Source organism: Salmo salar, chromosome 09 (assembly GCF_965601325.2).
Source record: "Salmo salar chromosome 09, fSalSal1, whole genome shotgun sequence".
Taxonomy (NCBI): Eukaryota; Metazoa; Chordata; class Actinopteri; order Salmoniformes; family Salmonidae; genus Salmo; species Salmo salar.
In genome coordinates this window covers 31,721,319-31,742,262 of record NC_138299.1, presented here as the reverse complement: position 1 = coordinate 31,742,262, position 20,944 = coordinate 31,721,319, and the positions used below count along the sequence as shown (strand labels likewise).

Sequence of the window (20,944 nt, the reverse complement as noted above, 5' to 3'; positions counted from 1 at the left end):
TGGAAACCCATTTCATGAAGCTCCCAACGAACAGTTCTTCTGCTGACGTTGCTTCCAGATGCAGTCTGGAACTCTGTAGTGAGTGTTGCACCTGAAGACAGACAATTTTTACGTGCTACTCGCTACAGCACTCTGCGGTCCCATTCTGTGAGCTTGTGTGGCCTACCACTTTGTGGCTGAGCCGTTGTTGCTCCTACACATTTCCACTTCACAATAACAGCACTTACAGTTGACTGGGGCAGCTCTAGCAAGGCAGAACATTGACAATCTGACTTGTTCGAAAGGTGGCATCTTATGATGGTGCCACGTTGAAAGTCACTGAGCTCTTTAGTAAGGCTATTCTACTGCCAATGTTTGTCTATGGAGATTGCATGGCTGTGTGCTCGATGTTATACACCTGTCAGCAACGGGTGTGGCTGAAATAGCCGAATCCACTCATTTGAAGGGGTGTCCACATATTTTTGTATATATAGTGTATGGTAGGGCTAGCCTGAGAATATGCCTGTCTGTGATGAAGAGATTACCAACACAAGACCATTGAAATATACTTATTTCATATTTTTTATTTTACACAACATAACAACACAGCAGATGTTGTTTCTATGTACAGTTTTTTTTGTGCCTTTAAACAAAGGCAATATCAATGTCATTGAAAAGAAAGCTTGAATTTGTCTTGAAAAAATATCAATTTAATAAGAGGCCAAGTAACAAGTCTTTGATAGGTTTTTTTGTATTGTCTCTATATGCAGGAAATGTTATTTCCTTGTAATAGAAAGGCTTTTTGTGAAATCGCTCTTGTTCCTCTCGATCCCACATCCTGTGTCAGGGACAGCTGAATTCCTGTTGGTGCTCCTGGCAAAAGGACAACTGTTATGCAGAGGTAAGGCACCAATGCTTTTCTCTTGCCACAACTTTAACAATGGGACTATGTAATGTATAAGTGGACAGGTATGTTGGTTTTCTTTTTCTCAATGTTTTCCTTTTTCATTTCTTTGTTGTATGGGTATGAAAACACTGCATGGACTGCTGAGCTCTGGGCTCCGAGCCCTCCTGGAGATTCTCTCCATCGAAGGAAAGCAGGGATGCAATTCTGACTCCTACAAGGCAAGCATCCGTTTTATTGTTGGTCTTTGAAAATAAAAATAAAAGTAAACTGAAACCCGAGGAGAAAAAAAAAAAATGGTTCAAAAACAGATTTCCCAACTCTCTCACACACACACACACACGCACGCACACACACACACACGCGCAAACAGAACAGTCACACAGTGCTTTCTAGAATCCACTCTGAACTGGAATAGGTGGCCTTCACACTGTCTATATCTTCCTGTTGAAGTACAATCCCGTTCATGGACATACTCCGCTTAGACCACATATTCCCAAATTGTGTTGTCCCAACGTAGCAGTTTTGCTTGGACGAGTCCTCGTTTAGAGAGTACCTACGTTTGGCCCTCACCCCTTCCACTGGTAAGGTCAGGTACTTGGAGGAGGGTCTGGGGTGTGCACGTCTCAATATGGGGGTGTCCTTGACACGCGAGAAGGGTAGCGGGGAGTGGAATACTGGGGCGGACGGCTGCTGCAGAGCCGTGGAGTTGTTGCGGTTGGTATTCTGGGTCTCAGCATTGGGGAGGGCCTCTATATTGGGCTCAGGGGTGGCAGCAGCAGCGTAGGGCTTTGGTGCAGGCTTGCGCTTTGGCTTCAGAGACCCTGAGGATCCAGGTGTGTTCCAGCTTTGGGTCACCTGGGACGTAGCAGTAGAGCAGTCTGGGAGAGAGGTCTCGGACGAGTGCGTTAGCGTATCCGACGCGTGGCCAACAGCCTTTAGACATCCTCCACCCGCTCCGTCTGACCCTCCCATGGCCTGCTTGGACACAGAGGGTGTGACTGTGCACCCCTGAGACTGCGCCCCGTTGGTCTGTGAGTGGACGTTGGTGACAAGGGTGCCTTTGCCCGAGTCACTGGTGTTGCAGACCTTGTAGCGAATCATGAGGATGATGATGAAGACGAGGACAGAGGCCACAATGATGCCGCCGATGATGATGATCATGGTGCCTCCCAGGAACTGGGACTGCATGAAATGACAGCGCAGGTACTCAGACTCGGTGGTGAACTGGACGCAGCCCACCACGCGGGTGGCGGTGAGGGAGGTGATACCGTCGTCGTAGATGGCCAGAACACACAGGTCGTACGACGTCCCAGCAGCCAGGTTGTTGACCAGGAAGTTTTTGCTTGTGGGGGGAATCATTCTGAGAGGAGAGAAGGACAAAGGAAATATATATCAATGTGGATTTCAATTAAATGTGTTATGAAGACAATTCATGTCATTAATGCATACTCTTTTCTTACCAATTGTTAAAAATATACTTCTGTTTCTGGCAAGCAATTTCCTATAGTCTTAAAAAAAATGCTAGTTGCTGCATTTTATAAATATTGTTTCACATCTCATTATCCCAAAACTACAAGGCTAATAAAAATGAATATATTTTTGGAGAGCAATGAAACCTAAAATGTTCAAAGGCAACATAAACAACCTCAAGATGTTACAGCATACATTGACTAGGTGAATGCTAATGTTATTTATATTCCTGAATATCATTTGACCTCTAATGTTGTCTTTGCCATTGTGGTGTTTATTTATTTGGAAGAAAGTGGCCAAGAAAGCAGCATTTATTGGTGGCTAGCTGTGTTATTATCTCTCTTATTAAAGTTGTCCTCGCTATATCTGCCTAGGACTGTTCATTCTAAGAACCTGCAAGGACTCATTTCATGAACAACACTCTCAGGCCTGTCCATTCCTTCCCTCTTTTTTAACCAACTTCTGACAAATATTTGGAGAATTTAATGGTCTTAAATAACTGCCGGAAAATTCTGAACAGTTAACACATTGATCAATTCTAGAAATGGCTGACAATGGAAAGACTTTAAGCCAGTCATGGTAATTTTCGAGTGAAGGGATATCCATTTTTTACATTTACATTTTAGTCATTTAGCAGATGCTCTTATCCAGAGTGACTTACGAGTGTATACATATTCATCACTATACAAAAAGGAGTTAAAACAACATTACTTGGCAGAGATTGTCGTTGTCATTTAAAAATGCTTAGCTATATCGATCTTTCAAACTGTGACCGTCACAGAATAACCAGTAAATACTGTATTTTTTTCCTTTCTTTGTTGTTTATGATTTTGCGATGCTCAAAACCACATGGAACTGACTGCATTGCCAAAGAAATTCAATTAATTGAATCCTTTCATGCAGAAAACGTAGCTTATGGCAGGCACGTAACGTGGCTCTCTACCAGTGTAGAGTACTGTACATTGTCAAGAAAATTACTGTTCAGCTATTAAAATGTAAAAGATAAAAACAATAGCGCCCAAAAAGTAAACAACACTTCCACTGATGTATTTACTATTAACATTTGCTGAGCCTGAGGTTGTCAAACCAAGATAATGTAGGCTGACTTCACATGCAGGTTGACATCCTTGACATCCACCAACAGTCATCGGGCAATGTGCAGAGCACATCTCCATCCAGCCATGTCATCGCAATCTACAGCTAATGGAATGTTTTTCTTCTTCTAGTTTAAACCTATTTAAAATCACGTGAGACACAGACAACACAATTTTAACAAGATTGTTATGTTAGCCTGGGTGTGTTTATTGGACAATAACATGGAAATTGGGACCATTTAATTTGAATGAAGCTGTTTCTTTTATGCCTTAAGCACATCTGAGCCAGGTATTACCTGCCCCACAGGACTTTTTGCTGGCTAAAATGGCCCAAGTTGGAGTGCTTTAAAAAGAGGCTCATTCTCCTGATTTGTGTGCACATAAAAGCTTGCTGTACAATTTGCTTGATGCCCACATTTTTTAATCACCCCCCATTGAGTAATAAATATGCTTGAAAGGAAAATTACTGTGTGCAGGTGAAACAACCATGGGTGCAACTTTGGTTTTAGAAGTGGGGGGACATCTTTTTTTTTTTTTTTTTCATCCAGTCATCCACATCCACTCAGAGGTGTCCACATGGTCCTAAATCATACCATTGCCTAATTTTGTATCACATTCCAATTATAAAACTGGGGGGGCAAAAATGCAATTTCAGAATGTGGGGGGGACATGTCCTCCCCGTCCCCAGTGAAAGTTGTGCCCCTGGAAACAACTATAGAGAAAATTACAGTAAAACCGAAATGGCCTGTGCTTGTGGGATATATAGACAGGCGACATGCTATTCAAAAGGTCAATGTAACCCAGAGACCATTGGTGATCCTTCATATAAACACAAGAACACAAACTCAGGACTAGTGAGAGGGAATAATGTGATTTTGTAGTTGTGTGAAGCTTTAAATAAGTTATTTTTAAGACTATATTAGTGGAAAATGAGTAATACTCTTCAATGCACAACCTGAAGGTACGCTAATGTTAGAAACCCTTTCAAAAGAAGCCTGGTGTTCGCCACTCCCAACTCTCTGAGGATAGATGCTGCAGCCAGCCATTGCATGCCCTATGCTCAAAATATATAGGATTGGTTTTCATTCATGCCTCTACAGGCAAAGAGAGCAAAGGGATTGATCCTTCCCTATTAGATCAACATAAAAAAGTGACAGATGTATTCGTTAATGAATCGCAGACGGTTTCTTCCTACCCATTGGAGTTCTCCAACTACGTAAATCAATGTACTGCATGTGCCCATTGCAATTCCAGTTAGTTGTAGTTGTTGAGACTGAATTAGCCATTTTACTGAGGACCTCTTCGAAATTCAATAATCTCTTATTCACATCACAGAGAAAACAGGCCGGTTATGTGCTGCTTCACGATGCAGAGTTCAGCTCATCTTAATCTATATGAAATCATGACTGGGAGACTGCTGTCTTTCTTTGATCCCTCTGTCACACAGCCCGCCTGCTCTGAGCCAATGTGGGGATGTGAGTTTTGCTTTGCAGGGGTTTTACTAATTAATGTTCAAGGATTACAGAGGATCTAAAACAGATGTAATAACATTAGGATCGTGTTTTTGTCATTCCACTCCCATGTATTTTTTGTAAATATTTGTATGTTTACTCAATTCTGTTGTGCAAATACAGTCGCTCACTGTACAACAGCCTAACATGAAATGTAATAGATTACAATCCCACAAATCTAGCATGAGCTACTAGCTAAACATTTTTAAATCTCAGATTGTGGCTAGCGTAATTGCTAAGCAATTGAATATTGGTTGTTTAGTATAATGTGTTGCTTAATAAAGATGGTCACCATCATTTATTTTACAAACATGTGGTTAAAAGCCTATAAAACATCATTTTGGGTTTGCATGGTGTGTGAATGTGATTGAGAAGAAAAAAAAATATTATGCACAGATGAATCTCCATAAAAACATCTCTGAACCAATACTATAAGTGCACTTTATTGAAATTAAATCCATTAGGGCCATTACTAAATTCACCACGAATTTCATACACAAATCCGGTCAATAAAATCACCAAGAGGGGATTGAACGGAACCTACCTGTAAACGAGAGAGTCATCATAACTGCCATTGTACTGAATCTGGAACATCCGGATCCCAGGTATATTCCTCTGGAAGTTGAACTTGATCAGCGCAGTGGAGGATGTGGCCTCAGCGATGACCACCCGTTTATCTGTGCTAGTTTTGGTGTCCCCAGTGTGGTTGCTGCCGTTGGCCCCAGCCCTGGTGGATGTGGAGATGTCCGAGGAGCCAGGGTCAGGCTCCTGGATGTTGTTGGTGCTGTTGGAGATGTGTGGGAGTTTGATAATCAGCAACTCCACAGTCTGATGTGCCTCACCTGCCGGGTTGGACGAGATGCAGGTGAAGGATCCTGTGTCCTTCACTGTGCTGATCAGAATATCCAGGGTGCCGTTGGTGTACACAAGCGTTCGGGAGGAGTTTGCCACCAGCTTCCCCTCTGGGGAGATCCAGTGTATGGCAGGCTCAGGGTCCCCCCGGGCCTTGCACCTCAAGACCACCCTCTGGCCTTCCAGCACCCGCATCTCATGGGAGTGCCGGGTGATGAGAGGAGGTTCACACAGGAACTCCTCCTCAGGTATAGACCAGAAGTAGCGTCCGGAGAGATGCTGCGGTGAGGCGCATGTCTCCAGATCATCCTCTCGGCTCAGGCGCCTCAACCACAGCAGCTCACAGTTGCAGTGCAGTGGGTTCCCACCAAAGCTCAGCGCGAACGAGGGAGAGTTCATGATCCCAGACGTGGCCAAAACCTGGGCCCGCTGGAACAGAGGATCAGGAGGGAGCTTCTGTAACTTATTAGAGGTCACGTCCAAGCGGTTGAGCTTTTGGAGAAGAGAGAAGGTCCCCTCAGGAATGTAGTCGATCATGTTGTGGTCCAGGCTGAGGGTGGCAAGGCTGGTCATCCTCTGGATAGCCTCCCAGGGGATGGACTCCAGGTTGTTGTAGGACAGGTCCAGCTCCTCCAGGGCCAGCAGGTCATTAAAGGCCCCCAGGTGGATCAACGTCAGCTGGTTGTTGTTAAGGATGAGGTGGTGCAGTTTGGACATGCCGCTGAAGGTGTCATTGGCTATCCGGGTCAGACGGTTGCTGTTCAGGTGCAAGGCGCGGAGGTTCTCCAGGTCAGCGAATGCATGCGGCGTGATGAAGCTAATGGTATTCCTGGACAGGGTAAGGTCCTGCAGCCTGGTCATGTTGGCAAAGTCTTTCCTTTTGATGCTGGTGACGAAGTTGTCGGCCAGCCGCAGCTCCACAGTGTGCCTGTCAATGTTCGGGGGGGCAAAGAGGAGCCCTTTTTTGGCACAGAGGGTTGCGAGGTTGGGAGATAGTATTTGACAGACACAGCGCTTCGGACAGATCTGGGCCTTCACTGCCATTCCGATAACCAACAGACAGACCAGCAGTTTTTCCATTGTAAGTCAGGTTCAAACACCTGCAACATAAGACAGAGAGAGGGAGAGAAAAATAGATAATTTATCATCTGAACTGGATCATTTCATTCATTTCATGACACCAGCAGTGACACTGACAGCCTGAGTCGAAGATGCTCTGATACTTAGTTATATTTCACCCCAGTCTTGAACATCCATTTGTATAATGTGTCCATTTAGTCGGACAATACCCAGGGGTCAAAACTTGTTGAAATGACACTAGTATAACTAGAAACAGGTAGAAATGACACCAGTATAACTAGAAACTGATTGAGGTCAGTACAAATAAAAATGGGTTGAAATGACATCAGTACAACTTGAAAGTGGTTGAAATGACATTAGCACATCTATAAACTGGTTGAAATGATGTCAGTACAACAAAAAAATGGGTTAAATAACATCACTACAGATTCTGGTTAAATAACGTCAGTACAACTATAAACTGGTTAAATATTCTAACAGAAAGAATAAACGTGTGTTTACATGCATCACTAGCCTGTTCATACACTATAGTTCCAAACAGAGATTTTTACTTTAAAACACATCCCCTGCTGCTCTCCTCTCCTCTACACCCAGAGTGAGTAATGTTATCCCTGTGTTGGGGTCACTTACTCAGCATTAGAAGTGTGTGGGGGTGCCGAACAGAGGAGCTGTTTCATCTTGCTTAAGCCTGATCTGTGGACTGCAGCGGACACATCTAGCACATGACCCTGACACGCGGGAAGGTATCACTGCCATAATTACACTGAGGAAAGTAAGCTACTCTCTCAGCCTGGCTGCCTGGCTGCCTGCCTGGCTACCTGGCTGCCTGCCTGGCTGCCTGCCTGGCTACCTGGCTGGCTACCTGGCTACCTGCCTGGCTACCTGGCTGGCTAGGTGGCTGGCTACCTGGCTGGCTGCCTGGCTACCTGGCTGGCTGCCTGGCTACCTGGCTGGCTGCCTGGCTACCTGGCTGGCTGCCTGGCTGGCTGCCTGGCTACCTGGCTGGCTGCCTGGCTACCTGGCTGGCTGCCTGGCTACCTGGCTGCCTGCCTGGCTACCTGGCTGGCTGCCTGGCTGGCTGCCTGGCTACCTGGCTGCCTGGCTGCCTGGCTGGCTGCCTGCATGGCTGCCTGCATGGCTGCCTGCATGCTGCCTAGCTACAAAGGAAGGATGATGGGCAAATTAAATAAAGTCAATGTGATGAGGTGTGAAAAATTCTGACAGGAGAATTTAATTTCGTGCCATAGAGTGAATGGGATCATGTCGACATAACGGTCTATCAACATAGTCAGCCAGACCATACTTGACACTGACACATGCCAAAACCACAGGCCTGTATGATGTATGAATGTATGATTACCTCACGTTTGGAAAAGACCTCATTTAGCCTATAGGATGATCTGGCATGACACAGTATGTCATTTTTATGAAGGAGAAGAGGTACTCGTCACATGACAGGCTACTAAAGGTAGGTAAAGAGCCAATATCTGCATCCGAAATAGCACCCTACTGTCCCTATTCCCTATATAGTGCAATACTTTTAACCAGGGTCCATAGTGCACTGTATAGGAAATATGGTGCTATCTGGGACACAATGAATCACATGACATGCATGTCCAGTGAACTTGCATTGCATGGCAGCCTGTGTGATTTTCTAATCAGTCTTGTCTCCAGAGCACACAGGAAGGTCATACCACCACAGGGTAATGAAAGCAACACTGCTGCCCACTCACAGAGCAGACAGCAGGATCATGTTCATTACCACACTGTAATTCTTTACCATCGATTTTCCTTTCCAGGCTATACATACTGCTGTTTGTGTGTGCATGAGGGACTAGAAAGAACGAGGATGAGGGAGGGAAGAGGAGGAGGAGAGAAATAGGAGATCATAATGGAGAGAGTGCGCTCTCTCTCTCTCTGCAGTCTGTATTGCATATACAGATCTGCAGTGGAACATTAAATATCTGATTCATAGCTGGGTAGATCTGATTCACAAGCCTGGATTAGGGCCTTTACAACAATAAACAAGACATGATGCATCATGCTTAACGAAGTCAATTGCCATGGTCAGTGGTGTAAAGTACTTAAGTAAAAATACTTTAAAGTACTACTTAAGTCGTTTTTTGGAGTATCTGTACTTTACTTTTGAATTTATACTTTTGACTACTTTTACTTCACTACATTCCTAAAGACAATTAGGTAATTTATTTTTACTCCATACATTTTCCCTGACACCCAAAAGAACTAGTTATAATTTGAATGCTTAGCAGTAAAGGAAAAAGGTCCAATTCACATACTTATCAAGAAAATGTCCCTGGTCATTCCTACTGCCTCTGATCTGGTGGAGTCACTAAACATGGCTGTCAAGAAAAGGAAATTGTGCCATCTGGTTTGCTAAATATAAGGAATTTGATGTGTAGAATGTACTTTTACTTTGTACTTTTACTCAATTATGACAATTGAGTACTTTTTCCACCCCTGTACTTAAGTACATTTAAAATCTGATACGTTTAGACTTTTACTCAAGTAGTTTTTTACTGGGTTACTTTCACTTTTACATGAGTCATTTTATATTAAGGTATCTTTACTTTTACTCAAGTATGACAATTTAATACTTATTTCACCTCTGGCCATGCTGGAATGCCAGGACAAATGGAATGTGCCGGGGAAGGTTTAGCTTGCTTTCATAATTCTATATCCATGAACAAGAACCTACAATATAAATACAATATCATCTAAATCCTCAGCTAAATCACAAGTCTAAGAAAGACAGAGAATATGTACAGTAGGGTAATGGACCATCAATCAACACATTTTCTACATGCTTTGGCTTGAAAACAAAGAATGTCACAACTATGCAAATATTCCCATGCATATAAATTAGTAGCTGTTTTTACTGAGGCTAAAACCTCAATGCAATCTCTCAGTGACAGCCACGAGTGGTGGTTTATAAATAGCATTTATACACAGAGAGACTGCAGAGAACCTTAAAAAAGCACTGTTTGATGATTCCCCATAAAATCAGATATGAGAATAGCAGGTAAAGTAGGCACTTTGAGACTAATGGCCTGAATCCCTGCAGAGACACAGTACATACACTCCTGTCTGCTCTGTAAGTCCCAAATAGCATCATTTTCCCTATTTAGGCACTACTTTTGACCAAGGCCTGTAGGGCTCTGGCCAGAAATAGTGCACAATATAAAGAATAGAGTTCCATTTAGGACACAGCCTCGTAACTGTGTCACTGGAAACCAACCAGGACTATTTTCAAACTGAGGAGACTGTGTGGCATATAGCCAGCGATGCTGCCAGGAATGATTGCTAGTATAGCAGTTGTAATGAGGTAGTTGAGCTGAGCACACTATGACTCCCTGATCAACGTTGAGGAGTATGCCAAGATCATTCTTGGACACACAAACAGTAATGGAACATGTTCATGACATCTACTAGATACAGCGCCTTGCAAAAGTATTTACCCCCCTTGATGTTTTTCCTATTTTGTTGCATTACAACCTGCAATTTGGATTTCATGTAAATGGATATACACAAAATAGTCCAAATTGGTGAAGTGAAATTGGAAAAAAGATTTATAATAATTATGGAAAAGTGGTGCGTGCATATGTACTCACCCCCTTTGCTATGAAGCCCCTAAATAAGATCTGGTGCAACCAATTACCTTCAGAAGTCACATAATTAGTTAAATAAAGTCCACCTGTGTGCAATCTAAGTGTCACATGATCTGTCACATGATCTCAGTATATATACACAACTGTTCTGAAAGGCCCCAGAGTCTGCAACACCACTAAGCAAGGGTCACCACCAAGCAAGAGGCACCATGAAGACCAAGGAGCTCTCCAAACTGGTCAGGGACAAAGTCGTGGAGAAGTACAGATCAGGGTTGGGTTATAAAAAAATATCTGAAACTTTGAACTCCCACGGAGCACCATTAAATCCATTATTAAAAAATGGAAAGAATATGGCACCACAACAAGCCTGCCAAGAGAGGACCGCCCACCAAAACTCACAGACCAGGCAAGGAGGGCTTTAATCAGAGAGGCAACAAAGAGACCAAAGATAACACTGAAGGAGCTGCAAAGCTCCACTGTGTAGATTGGAGTATCTGTCCATAGGACCACTTTAAGTAGTACACTCCACGGAATTGGGCTTTACAGAAGAGTGGCCAGAAAAAAACCATTGCTTAAAGAAAAAAATAAGCAAACATGTTTGGTGTTCGCCAGAAAGCATGTTGGAGAGTCCCCAAACACATGGAAGAAGGTACTCTGGTCAGATGAAACTACAATTGAGCTTTTTGGCCATCAAGCAATGTCTGGCACAAACCCAACACCTCTCATCACCCCGAGAACACCATCCCCACAGTGAAGTATGGTGGTGGCAGCATCATGCCGAGGGGATGTTTTTCCATCAGCAGGGACTGGGATGATGGATGGCGCTAAATACAAGGATATTCTTGAGGGAAACCTGTTTCAGTCTTCCAGATATTTGACTTTGAGGGGGTGAATAGTTATGCATGCTCAAGTTTTCAGTTTATTTGTCTTATTTCTTGTTTGTTTCACAAGAAAACATATTTTGTATCTTCAAAGTGGTAGGCATGTTGTGTAAATCAAATTATACAAACCCCCCAAAAATCTACTTTAATTCCAGGTTGTAAGGCAACAAAATAGGAAAAATGCCAAGGGGGGTGAATACTTTCGCAAGGTACTATATTGATATATATAAATATGCGAGAGAGAGAGAGAGAGAGAGAGAGAGAGAGAGAGAGAGAGAGAGAGATGACATTGTAGGATTTGTCCTTGAGGCAAGTGGAGGCAGGATTATTCAATGTAGATGGGTATTCTTTATGGGTGCAAGTCACATACTCAAATGCAATGCTCTGCTAGCAGGATGTTTATCGTTTGTTTACGTATAAGCAAATTATAGGGTGTTACAGAATCCAGAATAGGAAATGCTAGAGCATTGAAAACACAACATTATCGCCTTCTTTTCATGATGGAACATTGTGTTTGCCCTGAATATGCAATTAACCACAAGAGTGTCAATGCAATTACTGCATTATTATTACATTCAACCAAAGTTCAGGAAGTCCATGCTAATTTATAGTCCGAAGGGGTCCTTTATTTAACACAGATTGAGGCAGATTTGAAAGGCATGTTTTACCTACTTTCAATGACTTCCATCTCCTATTAAACTAGGGAAACATCTGAACAAAAGTAGTATTCAGAATGGTAAAGTCCCAATTTATTACACAGCCAGACAAAAACCCTTCATAACTGTGTAAAATAAAAATGCTCATCTGTTTAACAGCATGCCTGCCTTCAGACTTCTAACTAAACTACAGGGTTCATATTAAGAGCATTCTACATTGCAAGAGCACAATAACAATGGCTTATGAAATTAACTCTAGCACATCACAGCACTCAAAGACAAGCAACAATGGCTAGTTACTAATAATCCTATTCGCCAACACAGTCACACTCAATGTTAAGGACAAGGTGGAGTTGTGCAAGAGGTACCGTTCTGTTTCTGTATCCTGTTCATCAATAAAGAATGGCTGACTGACTGTGCAGTGGAGTGCAAACAAAACTTCAGGGGGAGCATTAGGGGAGCGATGTGTGGAAGACACTCCACCCGATGAATTATGCATATAGCCAAAACATGAACACTCCTCTATAATTCACACTGATCAAATTTAACACACAACGCAAACATGAATATTTTAAGTGCTCTAAAAGGGGATGTTTCCATCACATTCAAAATCTGATCCTAAATGTTTAAGATATGTCAACACACGTGCAGGTGGTCTGGTGTACACAGAAAAGGGGGATGAGGAGAAGGATGAACGAGCCCTGTGGCTTGGCAGCTGGCCCTCAGGACAGTGAGAGCATTGACATGAATGTCAACTGGAATTAGGCTGGTATTGTGTCACGGTCCCTAAAATAACCACAGTCGAATCACATCAAGATGTTGACGTTTAACCTGGAATAACCTGGCCACACATTGTTTTCATCACACGCCAATTGCTCAATACATTTATTTTCGAAGTGTTATGGATCATATTTACATCTAACCTCAATGTAGCCAAAGCATAACCTTAAACCCCTAGCCCCTTAACCACTAACACCTAACTACTAACTGTTAACCTTATCATAACCCCTAACCACTAACCCCTAACTGTAAACCTTATCTTAACCCCTAACCCATAACCACTAACCCCTAACTGTAAACCTTATCATAACCCATATCTGTGAACCGTATCATAACCCCTAACCCCACACTGTAATCCGTATCATAACCCAAAAACCCTAACTGTGAACCGTATCATAACCCAAAAACACTAACCCTTAACTGTGAACCGTATCATAACCCAAAAACCCTAACCCTTAACTGTGAACCGTATCATAACCCAAAAACCCTAACCCTAATATAATCCTGAGCAAAAGATTATAGAAGATTTGACAACATCGTCAATATGAAAAATACTGAAATGACAATTTGGCACAAGTGACAAAACAGGCATGAGACTGTACTGTATGTTAATAAATATAGAAGCCAATGCAAATATAGTCACCTTTCTGATAAATGCTCTCGGAAACCTTGGAGCAGTAGAGATACCTCAAAGGGAATCACATGGTGAAGGGGTGCTAAAGGGTTCTTACAGTATCTCAGCTTGGCAGCCCTGCTGTGTACAGACTAGAGTCTCTGAGTGCAGGCCAGTATATACAGGCTCTACTCTACTCTGGTCTGACATTGGCATGGTAGCTTCTGTTAAACTGCAGTCATACTATTAACCCTCAGTGAGTGCTACCCAGAAAGGAGAGCAAGAGGAAAAAGAGAGGGAGAGATAGAGAGACAGAACAAGACAGACAGACACAAAGAGACAGAAAGAGGGGGAGAGATGCTGGAGAGAGGTGTTTCTTTTTCCAGAGAGAGAGTGATAGAGGAGGGTGTTACAAGGACCAGGGCAACACGGTGGCTTCATACTGTACTAACAGCCTACTTACATATTGATGTGTCTGTCTGTCTGTCTGTCTGTGTGTCTGTCCCTATCTATGTCTGTCTGTCAGTCTCTCTCTGTCTTTCTCTGTTTCCCTCTCTCTCTCTCTCTCTCGCTCTCTCTCTTTCCCTCTACTTAGAGAGAGAAAGAGAGAGAGAGAGTGGGGTGGACAGTGTATGGATGCTTTCTTTATTGTAATAAAAGTGATCGGCCTCAAAACAGAACATGTGCGCATGCACATACACAAAAACACACATGCACATACACTGATGCACACACAGTGACATACACAAAAACACACATGGACATTGAGATAGTAGCTAGTAGCCATGTCTCCAATATGAATATACCTATCAAAACAATATATTCTAAGCGATTTGTATGCATGCCCTGTGGTTGGTATGTTTTCTCACCAATATGCACTGTTCCCGGCTTTGGCTTTGTGGTAGTCATAGCAAGACGTAATGAAGCTGCTGAGCAAGACTAGGAAAGTCTGATTCATTCTTTCCCCGAACAAATTACATAGTCATTTCTTTCAGTTTCGTTTGGAGAAACATTTGCATTTGCGATTTTTGATTGTCTCTCTGCATGGCTTTGACATCTTCTTGCATTGCAAAGTAGAATAGTATGAGGTGCTAAGAAAATATTTCCAAAGTGAACATAGCTTCAAGCTGCTTCTACACTGCTAATTGTTTCTAAAGCGCTACAGTATACACTGAGTGTACAAAACATTAGGAACACCTGCTCTTTCCAGGACAGGTTGAAGCTATGATCCCTTATTGATGGCACCTGTTAATTACACTTCAATCAGTATAGATGAAGGGTAGGAGACAACGTACAGAGACAATTGAGACATGGATTGTGTATGTGTGAATGGGAAGGAAGGGTGAATGTGAAAGAAAAGATTTAAGTGCCTTTGAACGGGGTATGGTAGTAGGTGCCAGGTGAACCGGTTTGAGTGTGACAAGAACTGCAACATTGCTGGGTTTTTCATGATCAACATTTTCCCATCTGTATCGAATGTGTACACCAGTATCAAGAATGGCCCACCATCCAAGGGACATCCAGCCAACTTGACACAGCTGTGGGAAGCATTCGATTCAACATGGGCGCGCATCCCTGTGGAAAACTTTGTAAAGTCCATGGCCCAACGAATTGAGGCTGTTCTGAGGGAAAAAGGGGGTGCAACTCACTATTAAGAAGGTGTTCCTAATGTTTTATACACTCAATGTATGTTTTTACCTATTTTCAAACAGCTGAAGACGTAGCTTTACTTAGGTGAGGACTTTAGGGATGAAAATACTTTTTTCCTCAGTGATAAATGGCGGCGGCAGCATTTCCACTGAATATTTCACATAAATCACCATCTTAAAGAGGAAACATGAGCTGAAACCCAGCGCTGCATGCTGCAAAAGGCTGCTCCCCCAAGAGCCAGGCAGCAGCATCCGCCACTGTGCTGTATAAAGCAGGAACAGCCTCTCCCTGCCCTGCTCCCTCAGAGACTTTCATCACAAGGAGACAATGGAGTGTTCTGGAAGGAAGGCGCTCTGAGTCACACAGACTCTCTTTTACCTCTCTCTCTCTCGCCATCTCTTTCCATATTTGCTAGTTTAAATATACAATTGTTGTCTTGTCAGCTATTTGTGACGGTAAGTTGGGGGGTAAAAAAGTTTAAAAAATACATTGTCGACAGTATACCCATATCTTATTTCATTCGCACCACTTCCCTCTTTTCTGCAGCAATGCTTGGGGAGCTTCAATAACAAGAGAGGAACAACACTGTTCAGCATGAGTAACAGCATGACTGTGTGTGTGCTTGTGTGTGTGTGTGTGTGTGTGTGTGTGTACACATGCATGGGTGCATGTGTGAACCTGTTTGCCTGTTCACTCAGGCCTTTTTAATTGTAAAGGAACATAAATCCAGCGCTGCATGTAATGAGTTGCATATTAATAAACAGGCTGAAGCAGCTCATGACACTGTGACGAAGCTTATCGAGCTACCGACCTGATTTCCCATGGTTCCTTAGACATGTTGTTTACTGGTCACTGAATCGCAGGTTACCATCCAGGACAGTTGAACCTGTCCCCTTCCCCCTGCCTGTGTTTCACAAAGGAGAATATGTGTGAGTGTGTTGGTGCATGCGTGTGTGTGTGTGTGGGCATGGGGTGATGTGTAGCTGTTGTGTGGTCCAAGGCCTTCAGCAATAGACGAGCGTCAGTGGAGGAGCCGGAGGCCCCAGAATCCCATCAGGCTTTGCTGGGGAGAGAACCACCAGCGGGCCCATATGCTAAGCGGCCGGCGTGGTGGAGAGCTGTGGAGAGGGCAAGAGTAACAGGCTGTGTAGTGATCCGTATATATAGTATAGCTGGCCTCCACCAGGCCCAATGAGCAGCCAGGCCTCCCTAAGCCCATCTTTCATCTCCCCAGGAGAGCACAGCCCCCTTGCTACAAACCCTCAGTCTGGTGGGTCTGATCAGAACAAACTGACACCACGCTGCAAGTGTTCTAGCCCGGGAGGAAGGAGCTCTCAGTGGGTGATAACGACGAGGAGAGGGGGTTCCAGAAAACTGCTGCCTCAAATCACTACTAGCCTCCGTGACCCCTGTGCTTTGAACAGTGTTGGGGGAACGGGGGTCAACGGCAGCTTTGATCTGAGTCGTGACCACGTCCAGAACACTCCAACTGAGAAGCAGGTGGTGCAGAGATGGGTAGCCGCGAGGGTAATGGGTTCAAATACCTTGTCTTCCCTCTACCTGTCTCTTTACACCTCTGCACCTTACACTTAATTACATGCACTGTAAGCCTGTAAGATACTCTCCCTGAACTGTTCTTGGGTGAAGTTGAAATAATGGCACCAAGCTGAGCCGAGTAGCCAGCAGAAAACATCCATGGATATGATCTGATGTGGGAATCTGGATGAAGACCCAGATGAGATGAGAGGAGGAGCGGATAGATATGGAAGGCAGCCTCCAGCCTCCAGGCAGGCAGCCTCCAGCCAGGCAGCCTCCAGCCTCCAGCCTCCAGGCAGGCAGCCTCCAGCCTCCAGGCAGGCAGCCTCCAGCCAGGCAGCCTCCAGCCTCCAGGCAGCCTCCAGCCTCCAGCCTCCAGCCAGGCAGCCTCCAGCCTCCAGCCTCCAGCCAGGCAGCCTCCAGCCAGGCAGCCTCCAGCCTCCAGCCAGGCAGCCTCCAGCCAGGCAGCCTCCAGCCAGGCAGCCTCCAGCCTCCAGCCTCCAGCCAGGCAGCCTCCAGCCAGGCAGCCTCCAGCCTCCAGCCAGGCAGCCTCCAGCCAGGCAGCCTCCAGCCTCCAGCCTCCAGCCTCCAGCCTCCAGCCTCCAGCCAGGCAGCCTCCAGCCAGGCAGCCTCCAGCCTCCAGGCAGGCAGCCTCCAGCCAGGCAGCCTCCAGCCTCCAGGCAGGCAGCCTCCAGCCAGGCAGCCTCCAGCCAGGCAGCCTCCAGCCTCCAGGCAGGCAGCCTCCAGCCAGGCAGCCTCCAGCCTCCAGGCAGGCAGGCTGCTTAGATGGGCCGATAATGTGCTGAGTAGCTTCCCACTGGCCCCAGGCCTACTTATCGCCAATCACACAACCCTATCTCCTGAGATAGGGCAATTAAACAAGACAGAATCCATGCCCAGAGCCTGGGACTAAGCTGGAACTGACTGTCTGAATAGGATGTGAGAAGCCTACAGTACAGTAAGCCCATAGTATGGTCTTTTGGCAAATTCCACTGTGGTTGCACATGCAGTATGAATGCTATTCACTGTGAGATTATGTTTAAGGCAGTTTTTTCCCCTACTGACGGACACCGTGCGTCTGACTGCAAAGGGATCCATTTCATTTTGTAACAGGGTTTAAGCAGCTTTTTTATATATCCCCCTTTCAGAGACGTGATATCAATTGCCCTGGATTTGTAATGACTAGCATGGAAAACAGCTTAGCTCACCATTATCATTACTAAAACAAACCCATTAGCAGTTTATATGATGACATCACACATATTAAACCACAATGGAGACATTTGTACAATAGCTATGCCTCATTACCAAATGATAAATCAATAATTAAGTATACATTATTTCAGTTTCAATTTTGTTACAGTCTCACATCTGGTTCGATTCCAGGCTGTATCACATCCGGTCGTGATTTGGAGTCCCATTGTCCCAGCGTCGTCCGGGTTTGGCCGGGGTAGGCCTTCATTGTAAATAAGAATTTGTTCTTAACTGACTTGCCTAGTTAAATAAAGGTTACATTTAAAAAAATGTAAACATCAATGCCTGCTTGCCTTTTACTTTGTTTTCTACTCATGCAACTAATGCCACACCTTTTCAAACATCATATTGTGTTCACTGTCCTCTACTAACATAAGACAAAATATCCAAAGTCACAATTTGTGTTCACTATCTTTGTATCTCCCCCAGCATTATGTGCCAAACCATCTTTTAATAGTCTGTCAATGCGGTTTTCTGCTACGACCGCCCAAACATTTGATGTAAGCTACAGTAACTTCCATCTCTAGTGCCCTGTAAAGAAACCTGGCCTGCTGAATATATACAAAGTAGAGAACAGAGCAGCATACCCTTTAGAGCTGACACAGCTGAGAGGCTAGAGTGTACATGGATCAATAGCTTCAACTTTGCAGAATGGCTCTGATATTTATAAGACAGTGGAGAAGGCAGCGGCAGCACACCACCCATCAACTGGAGCTGATTTAAAAAAAAAAAAACTTGAACACTTATTTTTCTTCAATCTTAACTGTTGGTTAAGGGCTTGTAAGTACGCATTTCACTGTAAGGTCTACACCTGTTGTATTTGGTGCATGTCACAAATATAATTTGATTTGATTTGATTTGATTACCTCATACAGACAACTCTACCGAGAGCCTAGCTAAGCATGGTGGGATATAACAATCACTAGTGAAAGATTACAACATTTGAACCCTAAAACTGAGCTTAAACAACATTACGTATCATTGTTATGTTAGTGCAGAGGTGGGACCAAGTAACTTTTAAATATTAAGTCCCAAGGGCCAAGTCTCAAGTCGAGTCCCAAGGGCCAAGTCTCAAGTCGAGTCCCAAGGGCCAAGTCTCAAGTCGAGTCCCAAGGGCCAAGTCTCAAGTCGAGTCCCAAGGGCCAAGTCTCAAGTCGAGTCCCAAGTAGGATGTGGCAAGTAAAGTCCAAGTCGTGCATTCTAAGAGCAAGTCTAGTCGAGTCACAAGTCTCAAGACAAGTAAAGAAAATGTCCATACAAGCAATGACTTGTTCAACTAAAAATCTGTGTCTATTTATTGGGGCTACTAGACAGCTCTTGGCATTATTACATTTTTTTTGTAGCTGCATATTTCTTTATGGCAATTCTCTCTCCCTACAATTTCACGTTTGCGCTACACCTGATCTTATGGCTGTACAGCAAATCAACAATCTATTTGCTAGCTCACTCGAACTGGGTTGATTGAGAGTTTGCTGGTCCAATCAGAGAACCTAGTGTGCGTTTCACTAGCCAATCTTTTGCGATGCTGTGGCTATTGTCTCTGGCTGCATGGAGAGTAATCGACAGGAGACTCTGTGCCACAAAATGAGTGACAAAACATGACAATACTTGGTCAGATAATTTGATCAGTTTCAAGTCAAAGTCGAGTCCCGAGTCTTGTGGCTCCAAGTCCAAGTCATTTTCTTTTATATCAAGTCATCATCAAATTTAAGACTCGAGTCAGACTTGTGTCCAAGTCATGTGACTCGAGTCCACACTGTGATAGGGAGGACAATGATAGAGTTGTCTAAGACATACTGTGCATGTCCTGCAGCACAAACATAAAATGGCATGAGAATAATATAACACAACATGTTATCTATGCAGACTTAACTGAATCTCCCCAAAGCTCCAAGAAAGGGGAGTACTTTTTCATTATGCTCTGAAATGAGTAATGGCTTTGGCATTTGAAGAAAATACAACAACTCCAGATCCGGTCAAGTGCCACTCTCCTTTACAGAGTAAAACCCATCTGAAGTTACATGATCTACGAGTAAACCTTGCCAGGTAAATGTTCCCTTACATTTTCTCTATGTGGATTCCCAGTGGAGATTAAATGCTATGTTGTGATCAATAAACTTAATCTCATCACCTGCCCATGCTAGCAGAAGAATCATTTCTCTACAACGGAAGTGCTGCCTATCTGTGGCTATTATTCTTTCCCTTGTCATCTCCGGCTACGTTGGGGAACATGTCCTCGTACATGAGACGGACAGGAACACCCCTGGGACGCTTCATAAGTGTGTGCGTGCGTGTCTGCCTGTGTGTAGTGTATGTGTGGAGCCTTCAACACGTGAAACTGTGAAGAGCTGTGCCTTCAAACGTTGTATACATGTGCCTGAAACCATAGGCATGTAATACAACACACAGCTGCTACACATGTATGACTATCGCCTCTCTCTCTCTCTCTCTCTCTCTCGCTCTGTGTGCAGCACCTGGTTAAAAAGAGAAAACAGCCCTGCCAGTCGTACCACTGAATAATTCAAACAGTGTAGAATAGACAGCACACTAGCTATACAAGATCAGGAGCCCTGTGCAATTAAAGAGACATGAATAATGCAAAAACAAATAAGCACTTAGAAATGCATGGAAACTCTTTCATGAAGGGTGGTGGGGATCGTGAGGCAATTAAATGTGTTCATTCATTTTGGATTAGTTTTTTTGTTATAGATGAGGTGGGCAGGCTGATGACCCTTAACAGACGCAGCAGACAGAACGTTATGCTTATGTAACGACGTGTGTGCACCCTGAACCGAACACCTCTGACATGATGTTCCATAGTGCACATTGTGTGTCTTTTTGTGTGTTTGTGTTCCCTCCCTCCAACCACCCCTTCAACCCTCCCTCCATCCCTTCAACCCTCCCTCCAACCATCCCTTCATCCCTTCAACCCGCCAACCTTCCCTTCAACTCGCCAACCTTCCCTTCAACCCTCCCTCCAACCATCCCTTCAACCCTCCCTCCAACCCTCCCTCCAATCCTCCCTCCAATCCTCCCTCCAACCCTTCAACCCTCC

General features: G+C 44.2%; 1 protein-coding gene across 1 annotated transcript in view; it reads right to left on the bottom strand.

Moving 5' to 3' along the window:
• Positions 1–543: 543 nt before the first annotated feature.
• Positions 544–20,944, bottom strand: part of LOC106611182 (leucine-rich repeat and fibronectin type-III domain-containing protein 5) — a 39,768-nt gene continuing 19,367 nt past the window's right edge. Inside the window, exons 2-3 of the mRNA XM_014211139.3 lie at positions 5,506–6,913; positions 544–2,246 (exon numbers count right to left, since the gene is read on the bottom strand). Coding sequence (XP_014066614.2) covers positions 1,262–2,246; positions 5,506–6,893 — 2,373 coding nt within the window. The 5' untranslated portion in view covers positions 6,894–6,913 and the 3' untranslated portion in view covers positions 544–1,261. The remainder of the gene's footprint in view (positions 2,247–5,505; positions 6,914–20,944) is intronic.